At 45.1% G+C, this 17,884-nt stretch overlaps 1 protein-coding gene across 1 annotated transcript in view; it reads right to left on the bottom strand.

Moving 5' to 3' along the window:
• LOC105567064 (insulin gene enhancer protein ISL-1) overlaps positions 1 to 17,884 on the bottom strand; it is a 47,620-nt gene that overhangs the window by 15,270 nt on the left and 14,466 nt on the right. Inside the window, exon 2 of the mRNA XM_012021612.1 lies at positions 4,711 to 4,897. Within this exon, the coding sequence (XP_011877002.1) occupies positions 4,711 to 4,897 (187 nt within the window). The remainder of the gene's footprint in view (positions 1 to 4,710; positions 4,898 to 17,884) is intronic.

Raw genomic sequence — 17,884 nt, 5'->3', positions numbered from 1 at the left:
ATAGACACTCGGGCGTAAAGGGACCTTATTCCTACAGCCTATGTCTAACGCCTACTTCTTTAATCCACTACTCCTACTGCCATTGTAGACCACGCTTAATGCGTGGTCTACAATACGTGGAGTAAGCGTGGAGTAAGGAGTAAGGGAGAGCCCTAACTTCTAGCTTTTGGTGTAAGGAAGCTGAAATACGGGCACGATTTTTAAAATAATTGTAACACTGATTGATGGCATTTTGATTTACCGAGAGTAAGCCTAAGAGCTGAAGTAGGAGTAAGAAATAAAATGGATTTATTTCCTTACTCCTACTCCTTACTCCAGCTTACTCCATGTATTGTAGACCAGCCTTAACATCGAGCAGCATCGCGATGTCAACTTTTTCATTACTTTTTCATTATTTACGTTTTATTTATTTTTTGATAAATTTCCGCCCCTTGTTACTTCCCATTTTATCACATCGCGAAGTTGTAAACATTTTCAGTTTAGCTGGAAATAAAAAGCTGTGTTCTAAATCCGATAAATGCAAAGTGGAGAAACATAAATCGGGCTAAAGTGAATTTATTGTCGCGTTGTATATTTATTTCTGCGCGCGGTACATTGAGGGCCAGCTTTTTTATATATATATATATGCATACATAATACATATACATGCACATATGTATATGTATAAATTCGATAAATAAACTGTACACAAACGTATACAATAAAGGATATAACGAAACGTCCAATGTACATCGTGAAATTGAAAAAAAAAAGTTCGCGGTAATGTGAATGAAATTGATGGTGGTGTAACGCGGGATTAATGGTTGCCCGTCGCGTAATTGACGACCGCGTTGATGTATAATAGACGTTTCTATTGTTAACCCATCGCCACTGCTTATTTTTCAAAGTCGATAAACTTTCCTCGCGCGCGTCGAGAGATGCATCTTCTACGAGCGAGCAATTATCCGCGTATTCCCGCGGCGCGATCGTAATCATGCTCGTCATAACTTCAGCTAAAATTAATATTCCCTGTTTCTGCAAAACAAATCAATAATTAAACGAACCGATACTCCCATTTCGGGATATCGCACGCAATTTAGAAAAATATATTGTATATAAAATTTACATTGTTATTTCAATACTAAAGGTTCGATAATATAACAAGAATATTATTGTAGGAGCTAGCGAGCCAGCGTGCGTGTTGAAAAAATGTTTTCCCTCTATTTCTATAAACAAATTCAGTACAAACGTTTCGACCTGACAACCAGGCCGCCTTCCGTGTACTGTAAGGATGAAGAATCGCGAATTGAATTCCGACGTTACGTAGACGAGTGATTATGAAATATGTCGCGTATTCCGAAACAGTAACATTTTTACGTATAATATTATAGAGGTATGTCGATCGCAAGGTACGATGAAATAATTGTTATGTGGAAAGTCCAAAGAGATTGGTAGGCATGTTTCCGACGGTTAGGGGTACGTGGCTCGTTGCCCTAAGTTCCAACGGAATCCAAATTGTGTCGCGAGACTGTGTAGTGTTGTGTTAGCTGGACAACAAACGAATGTATAATAATTTATGTTATTCCAATTTTTTTTCGTAACTTCGTAACATTTTTAAACGAAAATTCTAACGCGAAAGTGCCCTGGCTATAATAGTTTTCAAATGAGAGGAGTTTAAAGATCTCGAGTAACGAGGGTAGAATTTCGCGCGCCCAGGGAGTGGGCAAAGTGGTCAGTAGCAAAGGTGTTTCCTTGAACCCTTGACAATAATGAAATTATTGTGAAAATTGTGCAAGGATTTGATTAAAGAACTACTTCTGCTTGTGAAGTGTAATACAATGAATTATAAAAATAGTTTAAATTGTCTTTATTCAATACTTCAAATCGACATTGACACGTGTCAGCTGTCGTTGTCGTATTTATTTGGTCAAGACGGTCTCCGCGGTGAAATTCGCCACTCCGCCATCCCTGTTCGCGCGAAATTCTAGCCTCCCGTTATTCAAGATCTCTGAACTCTTCCCATACGAAACCTATTACAGCCTCGGCAGTCTCGTATTGGAACTTTTGTCCGAGAATGTTACAAAGTACTTGTCATTAAAATACTTTTCGCCAGTTTAGGTAGACCCTGTGTATAAACGTACAACTGTGTGCGTATGCGCGAATCCGCCGCGAGGAGTTTGACATATTGACGATTATTTTGCACATGTGTAATAATCGTGGCACTCTCGCGATCGTTGGCGTTTCTGTCGGAAATGGCTACCGCCGGGAACACCCAGAAGAACGTATGAGGAGGGAGTTACTTTGGTAATTTGGACTTTTGAACGAAAGCGACAGCAACAACAAACGGCCGTCATCGCTGTCGCTCGGGTCCGCGGCCGGATACGCCAGTCTTCTTCGAGTTACGGCGACGTCCCGACGTTCGGCGGATCAGCGCAAATAAACCCGCTGCCGCGGCAGGGAAAAATATTTGGTCCAGGTCGAATTCGTGCCGATGGGTTATTTGGCGGCATTACCGTCGTGGACGACGAGGGGTGGGAAGAAAAAGAAATGAAATAAGAAAGAGAGAAATCTCCGCGCGTGCGGGGGGGGGGGGCGGGTCGGACGCTGTCTTTTTCACTTCTGGCACATTTCGTCCCCTATTTCCGCCGTACCGAGAGTGGCGTAACAGCGAAACGAATACAACAACTTCAATTAACTTAGTGGTACCCCATTAAATTGAATGTAAGCATTATAAAATCAATTATGATAATTGATTCGATTACAAGCACGTTATTAAGGTACGTCCGTCACTCTGTCACCGTTCGGAGAACAGAAAACCGATAATAGAAAAGGAATAGATTGTTATCGGGCAATACAATCTCCAGGAAAACTAATTCGTTGAGAGTCGTTTCGCTTAACACGCATTCCGTATCAATTATCCTGATGATACTCAAGTATTGCTCTCTAAAAGAACTAGCAGGTGGCAAATTAACGAACAATTGTTGATTGCCAGAGGAAAATATGTTTACAAAATTCGCACGAAGTAAATTATTATTAAAACACCCAAGTCTCGGCGATCGATCGCACATCGTCGATACTAGGACGATGGTGATTTCCTTCGAAGGCTTCGGCATTCGAACTTTCGAAATCTTCAAAGCTTCGAAGTTAACTTCGAACTTCGAAGCTTCGAAAAATTTATTCGTGCGAGTGGCGAATTTATTCAAAGAACATTAAAAACACTTAATTGATTTACTTGACTACTTTTGAAGATTTAATTACGCGATCTTAAACAAATATGTAATATACATGTTATGGTACTTAACAATTATAATTTGGCAGTAATTACCTATTTTTCAACATATATAAATAAGTACTTTTTATTTACAGTAGTTTTAGGGTTCCTCAAATAAATTCGCCACTCGCACGAGTAAATTTTTCGACGTTTCGCAGCTTCGAAGTTAAATTCGAACTTCGAAGATATCAAAAGTAACAGCCCTAGTCGATACGGAGTGAATTTTACATTATTTGCCTCCGGGAAGATTAATGGAAAAAAAAAGGAGACGTTTCATGTATAGTCTTCGTTCGTACTTTCGAGACCGAGTCGGCAGAAGCTGCTTAATCCTCAAGCCGCTTAACCCCGTAACTATCGAAAGCCGTGTCCGATATTTCTCGTAGCGCATTTCATCCGCGGTAAACTCGCGCTCGAGGAGACGTCCGGTGGTTTTCCCATGTACCGGCTGCGCCACGCAGACGCGGCTACGTCGGCTATTACGTATGGATCGACTATTTCGATCGCGGCGTCAGTAATAACCGTCACTATGTCGAGGTGGTTGTCGATCAATGCCACGCATCGCCTCGTCGCGTCGACTCGCGCAGCTTAAGCTCCCGCGAGTTCTCTCGCTCGCGCGAGCATAATTGCGTGCGCTTCCTCTTTTTTTTTGCACGCGCCAGCGCACGCAACGTCAGTGACGGCGCGGACATGCGTGCGTGCGTGCGTGCGTGTGCGTGCGTCCGCGCGCCGCACTCCACGTGTACACTCGGATAAAAATACCCCGGACTTTCTCGACCCTGTCACTCCCCCCCCTTCCCCAATCTCTCGACCGTTTCTATCTTTCTCTCTCTCTTCCTTTTTTTTCCCTTTCCTCTCCCTCTCGCTCGCCTCCCAATCCGGGCGTTTGCAAATGCGTATCGGAAAGAGCGTATCGCGTGTCGCCGGAGAATGTAGCGGCCGCTGTGACAAGAGGCACGGTTTTGCATTAATTACCATATTGCACCGCCGATCGTGAGGCCGGGGGCCTCTCTCTCTCCCGAGTGCCTCTTGTTCCACCTCTTCGTGGAATTCGTTCGTTAAGGAGCGACACTTAACCGTCGTACGATGAGACGGTGTCCGGCGAATGGCGAACTCTTGACGTACCACGTCATCGCGCGAAATCGTCGCTCTCGTAATCGCGGAGAATTAATCACGCGACGGCGCACGGCCGGAGGACGAAAGTGTCGAGCGCGAACCGAGGAGCGATCTCTGGCCTCGTTTCCCTCGCCTGCGCGCCGTGAAAACAGTTTCGAAAAATCGTCCGTGACTCCCCCGGGGATCTACCGCCTCCAGGATCCTCCTTTTTATCTTTTCCTTTCCTTTTCTCTTTCGTGCGGCTATAGGGTTGAACGACCTCTCAAAAGAGGCTTTTCCCTGTCCGACTTTTCGGCGCGGGGTTCTTTCGAAAAAGAAAAAAATAAATAGGCGTCGACGTGACTTACCTAACGTAATCGCGCTTGCAGTAAGTTTTACCGTCCCGCACGAAACAGGTGCATTTCTCGTCCAGAAACTGTTGACACTCGGCACACTTTAAACACGCCGCGTGCCATTCCAGATTAGGCGCTACCCTCAGGATCCACTGGTCGTGAATTCGACCGCCGCAACCAACGCAGAGCGAGCTCCTGCCTTCTGAAACACAAACAATCGATAGACATTGTGAGAGAGAGAGAGAGAGAGAGAGAGGGGGGGGGGGGAAGATTCGTCACTCCCTCAAAAAATCTTAATCAAAATCTTTCGTGCCGAATACGATGCGCTTCAGAATCGTCATTTTTAAAATACATATCTTTCATTTTTTCGAAATTTTTCGCCCGATTTAGAGACTCGTCGGTGTGTTTCCTCGAGAAAGACTTTCTTGTTGTCGCTTATTATATTGATCGATAATCTAAGTCGTAAAAGAATAATCGTGTTATATCCTGGGGCACACGTCCGCGGTAAAAGCACAAAGAAACAGCCGCAGTCGTGATAAGTCTGTACCTGTTTCACGAATGACACATGATCTCGAATTGAAACGCCGAATGTGCGATCGACCGATCTTATCGTCGATCATAACGACCACTCGTTAGTCACGTATTAGCCGCGAAATAGCGATCGACATCCTTGCCCGGCGGAGCCGCCGACAAACGAAAATGAAATCAATACGTCGATCTGTCCTGGCGTCCGCTCTCGCGACAACGCGCGTTATCAGTAGTTTCGCGGATAAAGCTTACGTAATGGAATCGTATCAGAGAAGTAGCAAAGGTATTCACGCACCCATTTGCATCGTCGATTGAGAATGGCAGGCAATATCTTTTTTTTAATTAAAAAATTAATAATTAATTACACGAGAGAAAATATGTGAAAAAGGTAGAGTGAAAAAAAAGAATATTGAAATAGAAATAGAAATAGAAATTTAAAAAACTGCCTTTTTTCCTTCGTACGTAAGTAAAAATAAATTGAAGAAATTTTCACGTCCCGGCGAAATTCAGTTCAGAAAGTCTGTATACTCTTTGTCGCCCCCATTTTATACGTCTGTGAATCATACGATGCCGCGCCTTTCGTAAAATCGGAACATACGAGTGCGTTATCGAAGAAAGATAATCGCCAAATAACGCCGACGAGGTCCGCCGAGGATTTATCAAATTTGGGAAACAGATCGGCTTTACAATTAGTACACTACTTCATGTATAATAAGACCTGCTAATCCATCGCACTATCAGTGAACTCTGTACCAGAAGTCGTTAGTCAAACGAGGGGAGAAAGTGGCGAGAGCAAGTGATTTATCGCACTTAAAGAAAGTGTACACCTATTGCCGCAAATGGCAATAAATTTCTGCAGTTATCATCTTTATTTCCTACATTGCCTATGTAGATCGGTGCGTATTTCGTTTAGAACGGTTCAGAATTATGAAATTTTTTGACACGCAAATCTCATATTCCAGTATTGCCCAAGTCATTGCCTCGTCAATGCCGTTTATTGTCCAAAATTTGTACACCTATTGCCGAATGCAGTAGACTCCTTCGACCAGAGCGAGACAGACAAATGGTACTATTTCTGTCTCTTGTTAGTAAATTCTGATTTTCTATCTCACTTGTACAAGGTGAGATAGAAATAGTGAGAAAGTCGTTGATCAATCAAATTACTAAGAGAGAGAGATAAAATAAACCATTTGTCTGTTTCACTTTGACTATTTTCCCAGCGTAGTAGTGGGTGTTCCAGTATAGGATAGAGTTCACTGACTACTATTAAATAGTCGTGCGTCCGATCTAAATATAAATACAATCAGAAAATAGACTTTACGAGAGAATAGACAAAATTTTAAAAAAGCAAATAGTTTGTATATGACGCGTGTCTGTTTAACAACAAATTTTCCTCCATTTTGTTCTCTAGTGTTTCAAACTGGCTCTAGAATTTAATCGTCAATTTAGGATTTATGCTCTTTTCTGTATTTTTATGACGGAAGGAAATATCAACGCACGTGCAGGCCATTATTTTAATGAATACGTTTGCGATGATGAAACACTATGTTTTTCGCGAATTAAAAATGGTAGAGAATGCGTAACACTTTTTACGCAGAATATTAAAACAATTTATTAGATCTTCATTAGATCTATCTAATTTATTGGATCTTATAAAAGCAGATGCAGTAAGAGAGAAGTCGATGAAATAAACGTAATAACAAAATAATACAAAATAAATACACCGGCCAAAAGTTTCAGACCATTAATTAAAATTATCTATTATATAAAATGAAATCAAACTCATTATTATTTATAATTTAACATATCTTTATTATCTTACTCATTTTTCCGCGATAAAAAGAAATATGTTTAAAAGTCCCACAAAAATTCTTTTTCGGTTAAAGGAGTGTTAGACATTTTATCCCCGTGAATGTCGCCATCCTTACACTTAATTACTTCCTTTACCGACTAGATAATCTAGCTACAAGTTTATTTGTTTCCTTCTGACGGAAGACTCTTTCACTTACCTTCTAGTATAGTCTACAGCTCAGTTTTGAAGGAAAGTTCACTGTTCATGATCGTAGTTCGTTTTCTTGAAATTGAAAACGAGCTATGTTAATCACAGTTGTGCTAAATGCAATGTCTATTTACTTACTAAGAAATTAAGAAGCAATATTGAGGATGACAAGAATCAGACTTTCGAGTGATGCTACACTTAAATATTTTTTAATTTTACATGTGGCCCCGTACTTTTAGCTGACAGTGTGTTATCATAATACTGTATATCAAGATAATACATAAATTAACTATTTCCTTTGAATTTTTTAAATAGTTTAACGTTAATAGAGGTTCTTCGGCTCCTCAGCTTACCTTCATACACAAATTATTTTAAAGAATCGATATTAAATTGCCTCTTCACTTTTGAGTTTTATTCTTTGTCGTTTTAGCGCGTCTATTGTTTCCAGATAATTTACATAAAAATTTCGTTTGCGTGCGCTATTACAGTACGGCCGCGAACGTATTAATATGTAACAAATATAGGTACGAAGGGAAACTTGTTTTACATGTCGGAAATTATCCTCGTAAATATTAACAGCTTCCCGTAATGTTACATACATTACCGAGACATATAATTAAACTTCAAAATACAATTAAAACGATAAATTTATCGCATTTGAATAAATATTTCCGATACAAATATGTTTTGCATACATTTTCGATATAAATATTTAACGTCCCGCGAAAAGATCAATTCAATATACTATCCCATCGTTCTCATACTCATGACGGTACGCGCGTGCGGGCTACATAAAAAAAAAGCATCATCAAAGCAACGTCCGTGGTTGACTCGCGGTTGAATTTAAAGTCCGCTTAACGAGAGCGCGGTATAATTCATCGGCAACACGGAGGGAGGTTTTCGCGCCGCCGGCGGCGCGAGAAAGATTACGCGAGCTCTCGATATTATACAATACTTGCGATCTACGACGCCGGGCGAGAGAGGCGCGGCGCGACGCGACGCGTGACGCTTCCTCCGAGACGCGACGTGTCGCGTCGTCACGCGAGTGCGTGTGCGAGCGCGGCGACGAGGAGAGGAGTGCGCGCCAACGAAGGCGCGTCGAGGACCATCAGGGGCGTACACGCCTGGGCGGCGCGCGTCTACGTCTCGCCGCCGGAACTCCGCCCAGAGTGCCGACGGCGAGACCGTCCGCAGTCGGCGGCGTCCGCCACTCCGGATTCTGCGCCCTGACGCGGCGCGGCGCGGCGGCCGGGAATTCGCGGAGTCCGCTCGCTCGATGGACGTCGGTCCGATTTTTTTTTTCTCCTCGCGACGCTGATCCCTCGAGCGCGTCGATGGTGGGGGACGTCGATAGCAATCCGCGTGAAATTTTCACGGTAAATTCAAAATTTGAACGGTATTATCGCGTGTATTAATATTATATTAAATATGATGTATTCTCCTTTGCTGTATACGTCACGTAGGTGTGCGCTTCTATCGCGCGAGAACGGGCGCTTTCACGTCGTGCCGTGTCTTACGTTTAGATACCCGCGCGTTTGGACTATTAGCAGCGGGCTTAAGTGCGTGGGAAATATGCGCGAGTACATTAATACACGCGTCGTAAATTATAATAAGCTGTAAGAAAAATGCCTGGCTTAAGGAGAAAGAGACAGAGAGTTATAGCCAACGGCACACGATACTATTTTTCCTACCGGATTGCTTACGAGAGCCAATCAGGATTTAGTCTTGAGTCTCACCCGATCGGAAACTCTGCATCCCGATTGGCTCTCGTAAGCAATCCAATAGGGAAAATAGTATCGTGCGCCGTTGGCTTTAGTCTTAAGCCCGTATCAGACTACGGATTGAGATTGAGGTTAGATTGAAATTTGACCAATCAAAGTAAAGTTTACCGATCTCAGGTTTAGTGACTTTTACTCTAATTGGTCAAATTTCGATCTAATCGAAAACTCTGCATGCTGATTGGCTCTCGTAAGCAATTCAGTAGGAAAAATAGTATCGTGTGCCGTTGGCTTAAAACTCTGCATCCTTATTGGTTTTCGTAAGCAATCCAGTAGTAAAAATAGTATCGTGTGCCGTTGGCTTCCGTTAGTTACATCTAGTATGTCTGTTAAATATTCAATGTGCATATATATGTATCTCTGTGGCATATACCTATACTTATTCCTGCCCGTAAATATCTGTCCAAAAATATCTTTTTCATTCCTAGCATCCGCGTCAATATTTTCTTAATTTTACAAAAGAATATCAAATATCGTTTAAGAGAATTCACACTGTATGGAAGACGCAACAAATGCTAGAAAGATCAAAGGGAATACTGTACGTACAGCGTAGTTCTTCATTTATTCATGCATATCTTTTTTAACTTATTCATAAATGTTCTTTATATCTACGTGTATTTTAAACGACCATATGTCACTGTCTTATTTGTCACTGCTATATAATTTTCATATTTTGTAACACTGAAATTACCCGTGCACAGTCATTCCGTATCAGCTCGTAATCAGACGTTAATTATCGCTAATTGACGTAAAATAGCTATTCTCAAAGATAGAGTCACCTTCGCCGTGGTTAATTACAAGTAAATACAAAACGAGCTTGTTAAAAAAACACTAGGTGCATGACTCAACGAAATATAATTTTTGTACTGTTCAAGAAAAATTTTAGTTTATTATTAAAAAGGAAAACGGCTGTACGAACAACACGCGTGTAAGACTAAATGAAAGTCAGCTTTGATAAATAAGAAATTGATTGAGTTAGTTACTCGCAATTAACCATACTTTGGCGCAAGGTTTCGGTTTTTCGCTAAGAGATCTATTTCTGTTGAATTGACATTAAATATCGACTAAGATCGACCAGTCGTTTTAAACTAATTTGGAAGAGAGAAATTAATAATAATAAAGTTATATATATAATATATTATAAGTTAGAAAGTAAAACGAAATAAAACCTTAACGGTAAAATTGTTAACGGTAGACTCTGCAAATCGCGCGTGAAAATTCTAATACAAAAACTGATAAGCTAACAGGAAAAACCTTCAGGGTCGCCAGCGATAATTAACAGCATCAAAGTTTGAGCGTATCTGGCAATTTTAATGTTTAAGCACCGCTACGTTTCGACCACGGGCTTTGGTCCTTTTCAAGCGATCTGACAATATAAATTAAAGATTTACAAATTATTACATAAATAAAGTAAGCGAGTCCGAGATATTAAGTTAACTATAATAAAAAAGTATTTTACCTTGATGACACTAACACCTAGTCAAGGCTCTTAGCCCTTTTATTCGTTGAGTATAATAAAAAAATTAAGTTAACAGTTACAAAAATTAGAATTGTTAGAGGTATTACCTGAGATAGTTATGTACATAGACTCGCATGTATTTTGGTGATGCAGAAAGGATTGTCGTTATAATCACATACTAAAAATGAGAGTATTAGAGAGAGAGAGAGAGATGCAGAAAAACTGATAAATATTTGAGTTATCAAAAATACGTTCCTTAAGAATTCGTGTTTTTGCTGTCCTAACAATTAGCACATGCCACGATCTCAGAAGTACAGAGGCGAAGAATATCAGAAAAGCCTTATTCCACATTGAATTACACCAAATAGACTTTATCTCGACTAAGGTTTTCAATTCTCGGAGAGTAAATCAGCCTCAAAGAATTCGATCGTTGACGATCCCATCGTGATCCAGTAGAAATAAATCGTATAATAAATGAAGCTCCTCGTAGACGTTGCAGCGGCAACGCTGACGCCAGGCGTGGATTTCAAAAATAGGTCAAAGTTACGGAACACCGTGCGAAACTCCGTCTTCTCGAGGATACCGAGTTTGAAAATCGCGGAGGCAATGAAACTCGATTTCTTATTGCGGGACGCAGGGATTGTCTCTCCCCGTCGCTCGATACCGCACGGTCGCGCAGGATCCGCCGAACTTACGGGGGCGCCCGGGGGGACACGGACTCGCGTTCGGACGTTGTGTACTCGCGCGCGGTGGACGCGGGAGAATCTCGCGACCACCACGAAAATTCCCCGACCGGCCAGTGGATAAGGTCAGGGTGGTGCGCGAGAAAGAAAGAGGAAAAAGGCGCGAGAGAGGCGGAGACGGGGACACGGGAGTCGTCGGGACGCGAGGGCAAGGTCGGCCAGGATCAAAGGGACTCGGACGAGCAAGAGAGTGTCGGCGGCATCCCATTAGCTCCCAGAGACGACAACCACCTCGTATCTCGGGCTCGGATCCACGCAGCTGAGGCACACGGACCAGAACGCGCATGGCGAGCGCACCTCTGCGCTACGCGAGCGCGCTCGCTCTGTCTCTTCCCTCCCTCTCACTCCCCCCCTCCCCCCTTTCCCCTTGCTCCGGGATCATCCTGGAGATACCATCGCGTATTTGTCGCTATTTCGTTACACGTCTCGCTCACGTGGGCACGAATGATTTAATGTTCGCCGGTGGCGGAATTACCGGACGTGGAGCGTCATTTCAACCGAACCCGCCAGAGAGAAGATCTGTGATTTCGACAAATCGTTCCCGTGGAGAATTGAGCAATTACGGCCGTCGCGCGTTGTCCCGAGATTATAAAATGGCAAAATGATCACATTTAATGGTAAAATAATCTTTCTCCATTGTGAAAAAAAGAGAGAGGGAACAATTACGAGGCGATAATTGGGCGCCGATTCCAAATTTTCAGCTGAATCCGTATTAAAGTATAATACAATTTTGACGCTTTATCGCTTATGACAGTTCTCTCTCTCTCTCTTTTTCTCTCCCATCCGAAAAGCTGTTAATTTTTAGATATCGCTCATTTCCAGCGTAGCCGATTATTGGCACGGATCACGTTGCGTTGACATTAATGAGTAATAATGGGCCGGGCGACAGATTACGATTGTAATTTGCAATTCGTACTTAAAACTTCTACGTAATATGACAGGAATCATGATTACCATCCAATTATGGTGGATGGGAAATCTTTCGGTACATGGAAGCTTAATCCCCCGTTAATGTTGCAGTCGCGTACGACGCGCCGATTGATATTACCATATCGCGCGATGCTCTGCCGCACGTCACGCCGTCGTGTCTTAATCGCGTTCAATGCAATTTTGTGCAATTTTGCCACGTTTCAATCCCAGACGTCGTGTCTCTCGTTTCGCAAAGCGGCGTCAAATGTTAATGCAAACTAGGAGACGCGCGTCTATCTACGAACGCGCGCGTGAGTGGGCCTTTTAACAATTGTGCGCTTTTAAATACGAAATTTCGACGGGAGCGTCGCGCGGATTGTGTACAGTTCGGAGAAACGCGAGGGCTTTTTTAGCGCCGACCGTCGAGAGTGCCTAGAAAAAGTTAAAAGCGTATCAACGGTACGGTTCACGCCGGCCGAGCCGTGATATAATTTATTCAGGGGAGAGAGAGAGAGAGAGGGGGGGGGGAGGGAGAGGGAGAGAGCGTCTCGATAAAGATGGGGCGAACGCTGCCTGGCCCTCGTCACGATTGATCGGTGGCAAAATTCGATCTCCGGAACACGCCGAGGGATAGTAATGTCATGCGGCAAGGTGGTCCGCCTCCCTTCTCCACATCACCGCCGCCCTTCCCCCTTCTGTAGATAAAAGAGAGCCTACGACTGCAAAGATTTTGGAGCGACTCGCTACTGGCCGTACGTGGGTGGCGGGTTGTTCTACCGTTCGGTGGTAGGTCATATATTTCGCGATGGCGAGTGCCGCGGCGTTGCTTTTCTTCCTCGCGAGAGAGACAAACGTCGCTGAACACGATGTCGACGATCTACCTGCGCGACGATCAACTTGAAGTACACGGAAAGAAATTTCTCTTAAAATTTACCCTGAAAATCATGCAATCGTGGGACCAACGCGGCATTTCGAAGAATTTTGTGAGTTTGTGAAATTTTACCGCGCATTTCACTAGTAATTATACTCAGTAAATGGTAGACTTTCAAGAAACCCTCATAAAGTTCTTCAAAATGCCACGTTGTCCCACAATTATACGATTTTCGGGGTAAATTTTAAGAGAAAATTCTCGCCGTGTACTAATGCATTAAAATTCGACGGTAATGCCCAGTGGGCATTACTTAATCTTATTATCTTATTTTAGCTTTTTAGATTCTTTATAACGTCCCAGCAAGACCAAATAACACCCACTAATGCCCCTAAAAAAAATGCCTAATACTGTCTAGTAATGCCGCAAATCTGTACACTACAATGTCCTGAGCGGTTTAACCCTCGGTAAAATTTCAAAAACTCACAAGGTTCTTCAAAATGCCACGTCATCCCACGTGGTTTCCCGGGTGAATTGTAAAAGAAAATTCTCTCCCCGTGTATGGTACCAAGTCATCTTCGCTTTTCATCGTCTATATCCGTAGATTTCCCCTTGTTAGTATAAAATGCATGTTTGAAGTATTTGACGTTTGCGCAAATTATGTAGATATGCTTGTCGCAACTTACAATTAGTAAACTCGGCATTGCCCGATTAAAATCTTTCAATTCACACAAATATATAACGCAAGAGGAATAACGTTATTCGTTTACACGAAACCTGAGCGTTACTCGCGACGGGCAGGATTTTTCCAGGACAGTAAAACCTACGATTAGCCGCTCGTCTATAAAATGCGAGAAGTCGTCAATATGCAACCCGGAGTTTTTCAGGCTCGTTATTCTCAGGCAGAGAGAAGAAAACGTTAAAAAGAAATGTGGAGATTGCTCTATGGGGCAGGAAAAGGAAAAATAAAAAAGCAAGATGTAGATGGATGCGGCAGAGAAATGTAAGACGTTGAAGTAGAAGAAGAAGAAGAAGAAGGAAGGGACGAGAGAAGATAGAAGAAGAGGGAGAGGGGGAGGGAGAGGAAAGAGGAACAAGGAGATATCTTGGAGTAGCTTGCTACTACGAGGGAGGATGAGAAGGGGGGAAGCGGCGCCGGGGTCTGTGTCGAGGATGTCTGGTTGGCAGTTCAGAGGCGCCGACCCGGTGTCCCACGGCGTTCGTTTGGTATTTCATTAACACCTCCGCTAATTATTTCCCTTTTTTTACCGGCCAGTTTCGTAGCGGAATCGGGGAATGCACCTTACAAGCCCGCTCGCGGTGCGGCCTCCTCTCCGCCGCCTCCCTCGGTCCGCTCGTCGAGCAGCTGGCCGCCCAAGATACGCGCGTACAAGCCGGTGAATGTACGCAAATATACGCGAATGCGTGTACGCGCGGACACGCGCGCGCAACATATGCGCCCGCGTAAGTGCGTATACACCGTCGGCCGTCTTTAAGCGACGAGAAAGAGGGAAGGGGAGGGGAAGGGGGGGGCGACGACGGACGGGAGAAGTGGCGTGCAAATTTGCGAGCGGAATCACGTCGGCACACACAGAAATGCAGAAATCGCCTGGCGGGGTCGTGCGGATCCACGCGGCTGCACCTGTCCGCCCCATGATAGATGCACCGGTGACAATGACCAGAAAATGTTACCGGAGTAATTCGACGCTCCTTCGCGGATACGAAAGTACGTCTTAAATCGCGCCGAGCTGTCGCGCGCGTGCTACGTGCCAAAAGTCTATTGCCGTCGATCTTCCGCCGAGAGACGCGACCGAGAAACCGGCTGTTCGACCAGGAGGAAAGTCCTTCCATTTATTATGAGATAGGTTTCCAATATGAGACAGCAGGTTTTCACCACTCAAATTCAATCGCGGATCCTTTTGCGCAACGACTGCGTAGCAATTTAGCAATGAATTCGCCACCGAACAGACTTTGTTCCGAGGGCACTTTCATGGCGAAATCAACCGATGACGCCTATTAGGTTAACAGAAACCCCGCTATCCCATATTAGGATCCTACCACGTAACAGAGGACTTTCGTCTACTCGCGCGTAAATTGGAGAGAGACGCGTGGGAGATACGTCGCGTCCGAGGCGCGCGAAGCCTCGGGAGAGGCCTGAAGTTACCGGAATGACGACGATCCCTCTAATCGTCCAGAATTGAGCGCGGGCTCTCGCCGGCGACGTCCGGCCCGAGATGACAAGCGGCGCTGGCCCGGGCGCGGCATCCACGGCGCCGCCGCGCCGATACGCGCGGGCACCGCGCGGCCGACACTAAATTTAGGGCGTACGTTTAAATGAACGAAAAGGCCAGTCCTCAGATATCCCCCGTTGAAATTTATGTAGGTGTTGGCCGTGGCTTTTATCAGTCCGGCCGGCATTCCTGCGCGTCCACCCGGCGCCCCGACGTCGCCGCCGAGCAGGTTCTAATTCGTGCGACTCCGAGTCGGTCGCACCTCAGCCCGCCCTTGTTGTCCCGGTGAGCCACCCTGCGCCCGGCGCCGCATGGAAATCGCGCGAGGTGCAACGCACCGATTTATTTTCACAAGTTTTTCCGCGCACTCGCTCCACGCCGCCTCGTCGCGTGGACGCAAGGCGGCGAAGGATTATTCGCTTCTATCTTTGAGAATTTCGAACTTCCTTATCTCCACGGAGCCTCGCTTGTTTGTCCCTTGCTCGTTAATCGACGCCAATTCTATATAAACGGCTAACACGACCTCAGCGGAGACTAATTTTTTTTTGTCCAATTGATTTCCCGTCCACGTTCAAGGGCCTTCGCCTGAGAAGGTCCATTGTACTTCAATGAAATTGTCCATGTACTTCGATCAAATCATATGGACATGAAATGTATCTTATTAAATCATGATTTAGTAAAAATATCTGGTTTCTCTTATGGTAGGATTGTTGCGAAAAAGAGACACAAGGTAAGAACCAAATAATCTTATCCGCAACAAATATACAAGTATGTTGAGGGCATTGTGGTGTACAGATTTGCGGCATTACTGGGCATTACTAGGCATTTTTGGGGCATTAGTTCGGGCATTAGGCTAGATAAAATAAGATTAAATAAGATAAAATAAGATAAAACAAAATAAATGAGATAAAATAAGATAAATCCCACTGGGCATTAGTGGGCATTGGTGTACAAGATTTTGGTCAGCGGTTACCCCGCCGGCTGTCGCCATGTTTCAGCAACTTATATAAATCGCGCAGTCATCTTGAGCAATGTCTTACGGCGAAAAGAGCAATTATTTGACGATCTAAGATGATAAGGAGTAATTATTATCCCGATTATGGTTCCTCCTCGCGCGAGAGTGCGAAAGGTATAAAGATCCTTTTACAACCGCCGAAACATTCTCGGAGGAATCCCTTCGGCAAACATTAGCCGGCCACTTGGTGGCCGTCCTACCGTACAAATTTCGCCTCGCTAAAATCTCATGGAACGGACGCGTGCCCCGCAGGCTTAGGTAAACAGACGGACGACGCCTGTCTGCGTTCCTCGCAGTCCGAGAGACGTGCACGTCCAGCGCGACAAGTGCCGCGCACAAATCGAGGCGTGACCGCAGGCTACACCCGGACGACCACCCGCGGCAGGTTCCGCTGCGATTTCTCCAGGAGGAAAAATCGTCCGGGCGAGATCGGGAACGACGATAAATCGGACATACCGTGCCGCGCCCGAGCGACGATTACGCTTCTTTATAAGCGACCCGAGCGCGATAAGCCCGCCCGGACCTCTGCAGCGGCAGCGGTCCCTCTCGTTAGAGGGGTCTAATGACGGGAAACACAGGACCCCACGTCCGATACCCCGGTGTTGTAAACCGGAGACTCTGAGGGTCTGGCGCCGGGCGCCGACCGCAGAGCCCACAGGCCCGGATATCTTCGGTCCGACCCGATCCGATCCGATCCGGCCCGCTCCCTGGGCCTTCTGGACTTTCTCGTGACGACAACAATGACCAAATGGCCCCGTGAACGGCCGTGACCGTAAACCACAGCGAGACGTACTTTTGCGTGACGATCGCGCACGCGCTGCTTCCTGTAAACGTACACCGACGCTCGAGTCTCGCGCGAACGATCGGGCCCTGCGAACGGCTCGGCCTCACGACACCGACGGGGACCGGGGACAACGTCATCAGTTTCGGAACGATTTTTCATCGGGCCTATTTCTCAGCGCGGTAACTTGACCGACGTGCCACCAGCGTTCTATTGGAACGCGCCTTTTATCGCGATTCGTTTCCGTCGCGATTTACCGCCTGCACGGAATTAATTTAGATCGTTATCGCCGCCTCGAAGTGCCAGCCCGCCAAAATTACGTGGTCTCGAGATGCGTCACGCGCCAACGACGACGGATACCGATATCCAGATCGTTATCGCGACCGGTCGACCGGTTAATCAATCGACCGCGCGATAAGCCGCGGAAACGTTATCACGCGTCTTGTTCGGTGCGCCCGCGGCGCACTTTTTCCCACCGGGCGGCACTTTGATCCGCGGAACCCACTGATTTTTCGTTGTACGCGCCCCGCCAAGAATCCCTCCGATCGCCGATAACTCTGTGTACCGAACGATTGCACACGCGCTTTCCGCCCCCTCCGTCCGATACTCGAGAATCGCGGTATCGTCGGGACAACACGCCGTTGTCGATTTCGATTTTCGCCGATAACAGACCAGATATCATTCCGCGCGATCGCCTATCTCGCTGCCCCGCCGATTTCTCATCTCTTATTTAAACCTGCCATGGGTTTAAAGGTACACGGATATTAATTTTTCAATAAATAAGTAAAACGTTGAGTGAAATTAGAAGTTTTATACAAATATTAAAGGAATTTTATTTTGCCGTGGCGCAGCCGCCTTAAAAGAACATAATTTTCATG

Source organism: Vollenhovia emeryi, unplaced genomic scaffold (assembly GCF_000949405.1).
Source record: "Vollenhovia emeryi isolate VEMERY1.0 unplaced genomic scaffold, V.emery_V1.0 DF939141.1, whole genome shotgun sequence".
Taxonomy (NCBI): domain Eukaryota; kingdom Metazoa; phylum Arthropoda; class Insecta; order Hymenoptera; family Formicidae; genus Vollenhovia; species Vollenhovia emeryi.
The sequence above is the reverse complement of the archived record's forward strand: the minus strand, read 5'-3'. Positions and strand labels throughout refer to the sequence as shown.